Genomic DNA, 12,186 nt, shown 5'->3' on the forward strand with positions numbered 1-12,186 from the left:
GGTCACATTTTTTGTAAAAATTAATGAAAAAATTTGCCTATTACTTCTTGTAAACAAGCCCGAAGAGTAATTCACCCAAATTTCAGAAAGATATCTTAATTAGAGAGCCCACAGTCCATTTTGTTAGCCTAGATACGGCGTATTTTGAGCTGAACATGCATCATAGCAGTGTATGTATACACAATTTTTTGTGTGTAAGCCACAGTTGAGGCTCAGTTATCCTGTGCTTTCCGGTATGGGTTGTTTTGTATTATAACACTTAAAGATATCTCAGATTGTGCACAATATTGCATTTTATGATGTCAATCTATCAAAATCACCCATTAATGGTGTAGGGAAACACAGACCCCATAGTGGAAAATATTTCATTTTCACCTCTAACGGTATTGCTTCAAAAATATGTGAATTAGAATGAGATTCAGCAATGCACCTTTTGTTACTGTGTGATAAAACTCATATTTGTAGCGAAAACATTTGTGTTGCTTACTTAGTTGCTTCCTCTTTTATATGCCGGTATAAGTTGCCAAAGATTGCTACAAAATAAAACAGTGGATCAAATAGAAGTGCTCCCTTATGAGTTATCTTACCTTGCCATGTTCCTTCCCAACTATTCAGTCCTTGCCTGGGGGTGGTTTACCATTAATAATTTTATATTGAATAATCTATTTTAATAGAAACTTCTTCATTTAATGAAGCTCTGTGACTAATTACTCTTCATGAATTTTGAGAAATTCCAGAATGTATATATCCTAATAACTATATGTTATTGATGAAGTAAAATATACTGTAGTTGTGCTGTTCTGCATAAGTTCATAGCCGCCAAGAGATAACAACACAGGTTGCTTGTATTGCTCTTGGATTTCCAGCCAGGTACAGTTGTTGATGAAACAAATGAAAGAAATGTATCTTTTGGTCATCTTCAAGTGACACCTGCAGACTAAGCATCTTTGGCATGTCATGCTTCTTCTTCTTCTTCTTCTTCTTCTTCTTCTTCTTCTTCTTCCCGTTATCGCTAGCCACTTCTTCCCTTGCTGCCCAACCACACGCAGCATCTGGTAGAGTATTGGAGGGGACTTGGGATCACAGAATGCTGGGCACAAACTCTGGTCCATAAGTGCTTCTACAGTCCCTATATGGCATTGAGGCCACTCTTGCCTAGTGTTAAGAGTACAGTTCACATAGTACTGAGCTCCACACTTTACATTGAGTGAAGCCACTGTCCCTATCAATCAGACTGTTGACCTCTCGTACTTCAACAGACTCCTTCAATACACTATTGAAAACTATTTATTTAACACTTCCATTTGTTCATATTTTATTCAGTCCCGGTAACTGTATAGTTTTATGCAACTGTAGATTTTGTGGTTTGGTCGAGTTTGGCATATCTGCTGTTTTTCTGACACCTTCCTTAGACTAAGTGCCCAGTCTGCCCAATTCATGCGGTACTACATTTACATTGAATAGGCAGTTTACGAGAACCCAAATCACAATAGTGCCTTCTAGCGCTCATGTTTTTGGAAGTGGGTGGTAAACACATTTAATGTTATGCTGAGTCAAGATTTGGCCAATTTTATTCAATATTTTACTGGCATATGGCAAGTGTGCCATTGTCTCATTTTCAACATTGCATTCTGTTTGCTAGGCCCCACCCTCTACCTGGAGGTACATTGGATTTGTGTTTCACTATGTATGTTTTTCTTGAATACATCTTGAAGGTGTTTGAGCTTTGTTGGTAAACTTTCTTTTTCATTGGATATTGCATGAGCCTTGGGGGCAAGTGTACATAGAGCACACTTACACTATGAAAGATGATGGCAGCTGCAAGGGTATTAATACAAATCTGTGTGTGTGAAAGGGGGAGGGGGGGGTTCTGTACACTCTGTGTCCCATAATGCCATCCACTTTGTGTTTGATCAGGATATCCAAAAAAGAGAAATTCGTCATTCTCTTACTGGAAGTTCAAATGTTGGAGCAACTCTTGAAATACTTCACACCTCTGTGGCCACACAACAGATGTCTCATCGCCATACCTGAAGAAACTTGGGGGGTTCAGTGCAACTTCTTTCGGACCTTCCCCTTCAAAATCCTCCATGAATAAGTTTGTCGGTACCTGTTATAGAGAGTACCCATGGTGATGTCATCCACTTGTTCATAATAGTTACCATTTGAGAGAGAGAATGTAGATGTGTGGGCAGGTTTGAAGAGGTTAATCATTATGGGGATGAACTTACCCCAGATAAGCTTGAGGGGATCAGAACGTGGCACCCTGCGACTGTGTCAGAGGTATCAGTCAGATCCTGATTACAAAAGTGTAGTTCTTGCAACCACTGAATGAAGTGTACTGAGTTTCTTATGTGGTGCTGACATTTACTGACGAAGGCACTTAATACTGCTATTAAATGTTTTGCCAGCTGATATGTAGGTGTTCCTTTGTTGCCACGGAGCAATAAAAACTGTTGATTTTCTGGGAAAGCTTAAGATCACACAACAACCAAAGTTTCTTTCTCAGTGCCAAAATATGTGGGCAACACAATTAATGCAGAGATGGTCACTATTGCACATGAAGCATACACTGCAAATTGTTACTTTCTGTCAGTCCTACATGCGGAACTACTTTGATGTGTATGCAGTTCGTATGTCCCTGAGTGAAGGATCTCACAAGATACAGTTTAAACACCACTTGGGAAGATCCTCTGTGTTTAAAGTATGTGCCTGTGATATTTATATGATTGTCAATTCCTGATATTTTATGATGCAACACTGTGTGTGTGTGTGTGTGTGTGTGTGTGTGTGTGTGTGTGTGTGTGTGTGTGTGTTTCGGTGGTTTCAGTGCTTGGTAAGGTGTTACTTTGTCAGTGGGCGTAAGTAAATGATTCTTTTCTGTCTCAAAAACTGGTAATAATCATTTTTAATTTAATTTTAGTAAATTTAATTATGTGTAGTAATTTATGTTGGATTTTTATCATAATTGATGGTACTCCATATACAGTCCTTTCTAATATTGAATATTCTGTCATCTTTACAGGGCAACAGGCCAGGTGTATGCACTGAAAGTTATTGACAAATCCAAATGTGCAGGCAGAGAACACATAATTGATAATGAAGTAGCTGTTTTGCATAAGCTGTATCACCCAAACATAATACATCTCGTTACTGAATTCTTCACTGATTCATTCTTGTATCTTATCATGGAATATGTTGAGGTAATTGGTTTTTACATTGATCTACAAGAACTGTTCATTTCAGTTGCCATAAGCTTGACACATTTTAGATTCTTTAATATTAACAACTGTGAACTATTTTTCACCATAACTTTCTGACTTTGGCTACCTTCATAGAGTGCAATATTACAGTTTGCTGAGTAGACTAAAATCGAAGGACATAGCTCTCAGTGATTTCGTATACAGCAGTCATTTCTAGCAATTTTTCGTACATACATGCCCAAGAAACTCAACATGGCCTCCTTAAAGTGTGGTCTTCTGATTAGTGCTATGGTCTCCAAAGTGTAAAGCACATCACAGTTATATATTTAGTAAATGGTAAACCATGGGAAAGTTTGTAATGAATGAAGTAGTTATAATTGATGTTCTGAATGGAAAGGGAAATAATGTTAGTAGGACCTATCCACAATCCATACTCAAGATGAAGTGCTAATATTATGTTCATGGGAGAGTCAAAATTTGTTAGCTGTTCTACAATATATCTATATAAAATGGTGGGTGGACAAGTACCTTATTTTTCACCATGATATTGTACATCAAGCTTGCATATTCCTGCCAAGAAACTGTTCTTGCGAAGCCAGTTTTGACAACTTTCTGCACCTCCACATCTGAGGAAAATAGATCACCTCACAAAGCATCCATGAGTAGTTCAGGCAAACAAGTCATTTGCGTCTTCCGACATGCAACATCTGAGCTATGTGTGTTTGCAAGCTTCTGGGTGAAGGCCAAAAATGGAAACTGGTTTAATGGCTGCTTCCTTGTGCCTTAGCAACAGGTACAAGGTACTACTCAGTGTTGATAACAAAGTTAAAACAGCATGTCACGCCACTCTTGTTGAGCTAGTGCCAGATTTTTCTGCACAGTCCAGACAAGCACAGGCAGTGGATATGCTGGTCATTGGAAACACCAATGTCAGGCGGGTAATGGAGCCAGTCAGCGAAACTGCAAGCATGTCAGAAAAGAATGGCAGTGTGCACTCGATATGTTTTATGAGAGGTCTTGTCAGAGACATGAAGGAGGCTCAGCTGGTGGGTGTCAAATGCAGTGGGTGCAAATCTTGGTTTATTTTAGCAGAAATGGGGTCAGCTGCATGTGTTCCGAGGCTTATGTTTCTTTTGAAGTTGACTGGCTTGGTGAAGGCAGCTGTTGGCAGTCCTCTGGTTTAGAGCAGGTTGGAAGGTCTAAACCAGAGGTTTAGATGATTCTGCGATAATATTGGATGTGAATTTCTCGTCGAAACTCCAAACTAGCTCAGCCACATTATTCCCAGAGAATGTTTGTTCTCATGATCAGAAACAGAAATGGTTAATACAAGGGAGGATCAGACAGTAATGCACAATGGTGTTTTTTGATAGAAGCAAAGTGTAGTTTGATATTTGTTGGCCAAAGTGCATAAACAAAGTGAAATTCACAAGGACATAAGGGGCATGTATGGGGATGACTGTATGGGCCGTAGCAATGTCTCCAGAGGGCCGCATGATGCTTACTGATTCACCACACACTGGGTAGCCGGTCACAGCTGCAACTCTGCAGAATGTTGGAGCAATTGACACGACAATTCTGAATGACCAGAGTGTGCAACTGCAAACATTATTGCAGCAGTTAAACTTTTCCTATGGTACAGTATTCAATATTGCTCACAACATTAATTCTGACAGTTACAAACTTCTTCATAATGATGCTCACCTCCATGTTGCTGCTCCTGTTCATGAGAAAATTGCTGAATCTTGGTGGAAGTTGCTCCAGCATCCACTATACTGTCCAGATCTTGCACTATCAGACTTTCATGTCTTTTTGATCCCATGAAGAAATTCCTGTCTGGCAAATGCTTTGCAACATATACGGAAGTGAAATCAGCAGTCTGCAGATGACTATACTGCAACCAAATGGACTTCTATGAACAATGCATATTGACACTGGTACCACGATGGGAAAAATGTGTTGAGAAGGTTAGTGATTGTGTGGAAAAGTAGGTAAATGATGTACACTATGTGATCAAAAGTAACCAGACACCTGGCTGAAAATGACTTAAAAGTTCGTGGTGTCCTTCATTGGTAATGCTGGAATTCAATATGGTGTTCGCCCATCCGTAACCTTGATTACAGCTTCCACTCTCGCAGGCATACATTGATTCAGGAGCTGGAAGGTTTCTTGGGGAATGGCATCCCATTCTTCACAGAGTGCTACACTGAGGAGAGGTATCAATGTTAGTCGGTGAGGACTGGCACAAAGTCGAAATTCCAGAACATCCTAAAGGTGTTCTATAGGATTCAGGTCAGGACTCTGTGCAGGCCAGTCCATTACAGGGATGATATTGCCATGTAACCACTCCGCCACAGGCCATGCATTATGAAAAGGTGCTCAACCTTGTTGAAAGGTGCAATCGCTATCGCCGAATTGCTCTTCAACAGCGGGAAGCAAGAAGGTGCTTAAAACATCAATGTAGGCCTGTGATGTTATAGTGCCACACAAAAGAACAAGGGGTGCAACCCCCTCCATGAAAAACATGACCACACCATAACACCAATGCCTCCGAATTTTGCTGTTAGCATTACACATGCTGTCAGTCAACAAACGAGGTCGGCCTGTACACTTTTGTGCTGTACGTGTCTCTTTACGTTTCCAGTTCACTATCACATCAGAAACAGTGGACATAGGGATGTTTAGGAGTGTGGAAATCTCACGTACAGATATATGACACAAGTGACACCCAATCACCCACCACGTTCGTAGTCTGCGAGTTCCGCATAGTGCCCCATTCTGCTCTCTCATGATGTCTAATGACTACTGAGGTCACTGATATGGAGTACCTGGCAATGGATGGCAGCACAATGCAACTAATATGAAAAATGTGTGTTTTTGGAGATGTCCAGATACTTTGGATCACATAGTGTAAGTTAATTTTTTTTTCCCCCTATTGAAGTTCTTGGTAATAAAATTATTGTGTGTTGCTTTCTGATCTCCCCTTTTATGATATTAGTAAACTGCAGGAGTATGTATGGGAAGGTATCAGAGTTAGTGTCTCTTATTGAAGTTAATATTGCTGCAGCAGTATTAGGAATAGATAGTTGGTTTGAATGGTTGTGGATAGCAATGATATCCTAAATACTGATTGGAATATATGTTACAAGGATACATTAGATGTCATTGGTGGCAAAATATTCTTTGCAGTAAAGTGTTTGGTAATATCTACTGAGGTTCTTAGGGGTGCTGAATATAAAATAATCTAAGTGAAATTATGAAACAAAGATGGGGCAAATGTGGTAATTCAGTGCTTTTATAGACTTCTTTCATCAGGAGATGCAGTGGCAGAGTGCCTCAAAGAGAACTTACAGAATGTTGTGAATTAGTTCTCTGCTCACTCTATTGTAACAGAGGGAGACTTCAATTTACCATTTATAGAATGGGAGAAACATGCGATCATAACTGTTGCCTGACATGTGACTTCATTGTGAATGTTTGAGCAGGCATGTAGTTAGACATCCAACTTGTGAGGCTAACATCTTACACTTCCTAGGAACAAATAGACCTTCAATTTTCAAACCAGATGATGTACAATAGGATATTTTTGATCATAATTAAGGGTGTTGTAAGGAATGTTTAGAAAGGTAGGAAAATAGTTTTCCTTATCAAAAGTGACAAAATACTAATGAGTATCTGAAGAGTCAGCATCAAATATTCAGTTCTGAGGATGATGATGTAGAGCACAAATAAATAAAATTCACAAGCATTAGTTACTACACCTTAGACAAATATGTTCAGAACAAGGTTTCCAGACACTGGAAGACCCACCATGGTGTAATAGCCATCTTAGAAAGCCCTAAAGAAACAAAGGTTTAAGCAAAATCAAAATGTAGTTGACAAACAAAAGCTGAACGAAGCAAAAAAGAACGTAAAAAAGAGAAATGAGAGTTGTTCAATCAATTTGAAAGTTAAATTTTGCCAACCAATCTGACTAAAAGCCCTAACAAGTTTTAGTGTTTTGTAAAATTGGTAAGCCTATCAGAATCATCAACTCAGCCACTTAGTCACCACACAGGCATTGAAACAGAAGATTAGAGAGAGCAGCCCGAAATACTGAATTTGGTCTTTGAAAACAGTTTCACTACAGAAGATCATAATAAGGTCCCTCTTTTCACTAATTGCACAAATGTTAAAATGGCACATATTTAGGTAAGTAACTACAGAATGAAAAGCAACTTTAAATGCTTTGTAGTGAAAAGGCATCTGGATTAGATGAGACACCTGTAAGGACACTACAGAAATCATGCAAAAGAACTTGCTGCCCTTACAGCAACACTTCAGCATTGGTCAGTGGAACAATGAAGGGTATTAGTGACTTGGAAAAAAAAAGCAGAAGTCATTCCAGTTTTCAGGAAGATTCATAGGAGAGATGAACATAATTACAGGTCTATATTGCTGACATTCATATCATAGAGTAAGGGAACATCTTTTGTGCTTTTGGAAAAACAAAATATGTGCCATAAAAATAGACATTGATTTCACAGACACAGATCTTGCGATACTTGCCCCTGTGTCTGTTGTCAATGAAATCCATAGTGCTGTTGATAATGGTACTCATGTTAATGCCATGATCCATGATTTCAGGAAGACATTTAGTAAAATTCCGCACTGTTGTTCAAGTTGGGGTGGGGAATATGAGATATGAGCTTACTGAGTATTGGAGCATATTTGTGAATGGATTCAAGACTTCATGGCAGATAGAATTTAACTTGTCACTTTTAACAAAACTAAATAAAAAGATATGAAGGTAATGTCAAGATTACCCCATGGGAGTGCAATAGATCCCACTGCTGTTTACAGTTTAACTTAATGTTTTAGAGGATAATGTTGAAAGCTCCATGAAGTTGTCTGCAGATAATGCAGATGTCTATAACAAAGTAGCAATGCCAGAAGACTGTAACGAACTGCAGGACTGGTGCAGGGACTGGCAGTTGTCCCTAAATGCAAATAAACTAAATGTAACATATTTTACAAATGAGAAGAAATAAAATTAAACTCCACTAACGGATAAAATTCCAACACCAAATAATAATTCATGTGGAGTAATGAAGTTTTGGGAATACATTTGTGTAGGTAACAAATTTAAATGATTAATATTGCAAGAGCACAAGTTAAAGTGTGCCTGAGATAAGCCACTGCAAATGTGAAATGTTGGTATATTAATAACCAGTGTAACTGCCAGATTTTTTAACACAAGCATGCAAATGTGCATGCATTGTGTTGCATAGGTGCTGGATTTTATTTGTGGGATGGAGTTCCATGCCTGTTGCAGTTGGTCTGTCAATACAAGGACGATTAATGTTGTTTCTTCATGACACTGGAGTTGTCGTCAGATGGTGGTGTCACATATGTGCTCGATTGGAGACAGATACGGAGATTGGGCAGGCCAAGACAAAATGACACTCCATAGATCATATTGGGTTACAACAGTGGTATGTAGGTGAGTTTTATCTTGTTGGAAAACACCCTCTGGAATGGTGTTCTATGAATGGCAGCACAACAGGTCCAATCACCAGATTGGACTGCGGCGGATTTGATGGCGGATCTGCCATCTATTTTATGTAATGATCAAATGAATGTGGTTAGGGTTTTAAAGTTTTGTGACTTGTCCAACGTTTTTAAGATGATTTTAGGGAGATGTTCCTAATGTGTCAAAGGGTGGCTGGCTCACCCTAGTTTTTTTGTAAGTGGTCAGCCAGTCACATTTCCCTGTGCTTTTCTTTTAGTTCTTCTGTGTTTTGTTTTCTCTGTGTTTTAATTTCTTGATTAGCACTCTTCCCTCCTAATTGGTTTTAGCGCATGTGAGAGTGATGTGATACAGAGTAAATGTGTGGTCATTTCGAGTGCATGTGTGTACAACACTTTTAGTTCATCTCCACATTCGTTTGTTTTCATAAGTGTAAGGGGGTGATGACCTCACCATTGGGTACCCCTCCGATCCAAAAAAACACACGCACTCGCACTCGCGCTCGCACTCGCGCTCTCTCTCTCTCTCTCTCTCTCTCTCTCTCTGTATTTTGTGGACCTTTCTCCAAGAAGTCCTTGTTCTTAGCTGCCTTTCCTCTGTTCGCTTGGTCTTAACTCCTTTTTTTGTATTAGTGTTTTAAGGTTCTGACATGGGTGTGTATGATCTTAGATGTTTTTGCGGCCTAAAACAAAAATAAACATCCTTGAATGATAGTATCGGTGTGTGTCACCAAGCCACTGTACATCAATTCTAATTTCATACCATTTGAGATGACATCCTGCTTATTGGCAGAGAGAGAAATTCTGGATTCTTTTGCGTGTATTATACTAAAAACATTAATGCGGGTGTCAGTAAGTGTAATTTGAGCTGAGGACAGAACCCCCTCTCTGACTGCAATAATGCTGTTGTGAGCAGGCCTAGAAATGTAACTGAGGCAGTGGCAGAGCATCTGTCCCTAACCCAGCCAGATGGACTTAATATTTGATGACTTCTTTGGGTCCATGTAGATGGAAAAGAGGGAAAAAATTACAACACTGAAAGATAAATAATGTAGAGTAATGAAATTTTGAGAATACATTTGGCTAGGTAACATATTTGAGTGATTAACATGGCAAGATCACGGGTTAATGTAAGAGTGAGCTAAGTCATTTCAAATGTGAAATGCTGTTACATTAAAAATGGTGTACCTGCCAGAATGTTGAATGCAAGCATGCAGATGTGCATGCATTTTGTTGCAGTACAGGTGCTAGACGTCTGCCTGTGGGATAGAGTCCATGCCTGTTTCACTTGATTGGTCAATACAGGCCTGGTTAATACTGGTTGTTGATGATGCTGGAGTTGTTGTCCGATGATGTCCCATATGTGCTTGATTGGAGACAGATCTGCTGATCAAGCAGGCCAAGGCAACATGTTGACACTGTAGAGCATGTTGGGTTACAACAGTGGTATGTTGGTGAGTCTTATCCTGTTGGAAAACACCTATGGAATGGTGTTCATGAATGGCAGCACTACAGGTTGAATCACCAGATTGACATACAAATTTGCAGTCAGGGTGCATGGGATAACCATGAGAATGCTCTTGCTGACATACAAAATTGCATCCAAAGAACATAACTCCAGGTGTAGCTCCAGTGTGTCTGGCACATAGACATGCTGGTTGCAGGCCCTCAGCCGACCTCCTAACCAATGCACAACCATCACTGGCACTGGAGCAGAATCAGCTTTCATGAGAAAATGCAATAGACCTCCACCCTGTCCCCCAGTGAGCTCTTGCTAAACACCACTGAAGTTGCAGATGTCAGTGGAATGCGCATTACAGGGCATTGAGCTTAGAGCTGCCCTTGAAGTAACTGGTGTGTAAGGGTTTATTGTGTCACTACGGTGTCAGCTGCTACTCAAATAGCTACAGCAGATGCAGTATGATGCATCAGAGCCATATAACAGAAATGGTGGTCTTCCATCTTAGTAGTGCCGTGTGGACATCCAGAGCCATGTTCTGACCGTACATTCTCATGATCACTCCTGTCAGCAGTCATCTGCAGTGTGCTACATTCCTTCTTTCTAAAATATTCCAGAAGGAACATCCAGCTTCTCATAGCACTATTACATTAGCACATTGAAAGTGCATGTGGTGTTGATAATGGCATCTTTGTCACCGTAAAGGCATTCTTGACTAACATCAACTCAGCATGTCCCTATCTCAAAGATAACTAATGCTCACAATCGTTACAATGTGTATCTTCATAGTGGCACTACTAGCTCCACTCCTATGCAGCTGACGTGAAATTTGCATAGACATTGTATTTCATGTGTAAAAACACATCTACCAACTTTTGTTCATGTCACACAACTCCTTATAGGTAGTGTGTTTTTTTCTGCCATTTTATTTGTAACAAATTGCTGAAAACAGTAACTACTGCTAAATACCTAGGTAACCATCTAGAGTGAACTGATTTGCAATAACCACATAAAACAAATAGTAGACAAAGCAGATGCTAGGCTGAGATACACAGGTAGATTCTTCAGGGAATGTAATTAATCTTTAAAAAAAGTGACTTAAAAAACTCTTGTTTAACTATTTCTGGAGTATAGCGATCAGTCTGGGAGCCTTACATAATTGAATTACTAGAAGGGACAAGGGTCAGGGGTGGCACTTGTTAGAGGCACCCAGCCTTCTCAAGGACAGCAGACTGTGATGACAAGTAAATAGGTTGTGGGGATCTTGGGGCTTAACTGTCCAAATCAAAAAGATGGTAGACAGTTCTATATATAAAAAGAACCTCAACTGCAAGTACAAGTGGCATTCCATATTGTTTTACACTTTATTTTATTCATGATATGTCATTTGACTCCTCATTAAAGTTGGAAGTACGTAGTAACTCGGTCTAACTGTAGATGGCAGTACAATTACTAGAAGTGTAATCCCCTGTACAGTACAGCCCATTTTCGAAACTGTGTCATTACATGAGTGGACAACATACAGTATGATAAACAAAAGAATGGAACTGGATGATATAGTTTCTGTGGAAGGAGGATGTAAACAATGCAGATACTCACAGGCAGTTGGTGGCAGTGTATGGAGATTATGCCCCATAATGTAAAGTGCTCTTGCAGCACGACAACACTTGTCCTTGCATGAGTTGGAAAACCACAGCTGCCATCACTGAAAAGGGATTCCATGTACGCCACACCCACCTTATTCTTCTGACTTGGCCCCTTCTGATTACCAACTATTGAGGGCCATGACAAATCTTCTGCATGGACATGATTTCACAGACTTAAAGGAACTGTAAGCAGCTGTGGGTAATGGGTGTAATATGATCCATAGTAGTAGTTCGAGGAGGGCCTCTAGAAGTTAAAGGGGTCAAGTCAGGAGAATACAGTTGGTGTGGCAGTACTTGGAATGCCATTTCGTCCATGGCAGCTGCAGTTTTCTGACTCATATGGGGAAAAGCAATGCCATGTTTAAAGAGC

At 39.8% G+C, this 12,186-nt stretch overlaps 1 protein-coding gene across 3 annotated transcripts in view; it reads left to right on the forward strand.

Moving 5' to 3' along the window:
- Nucleotides 1-12,186, forward strand: part of LOC126298926 (serine/threonine-protein kinase GL21140) — a 232,738-nt gene that overhangs the window by 107,142 nt on the left and 113,410 nt on the right. For all 3 annotated transcript variants that reach the window (XM_049990479.1, XM_049990478.1, XM_049990480.1), the window contains one exon: nt 3,026-3,203. In XM_049990479.1, coding sequence (XP_049846436.1) covers nt 3,026-3,203 — 178 coding nt within the window. The remainder of the gene's footprint in view (nt 1-3,025; nt 3,204-12,186) is intronic.

Source organism: Schistocerca gregaria, chromosome X (genome assembly GCF_023897955.1).
Source record: "Schistocerca gregaria isolate iqSchGreg1 chromosome X, iqSchGreg1.2, whole genome shotgun sequence".
In the NCBI taxonomy this organism is placed as follows: domain Eukaryota; kingdom Metazoa; phylum Arthropoda; class Insecta; order Orthoptera; family Acrididae; genus Schistocerca; species Schistocerca gregaria.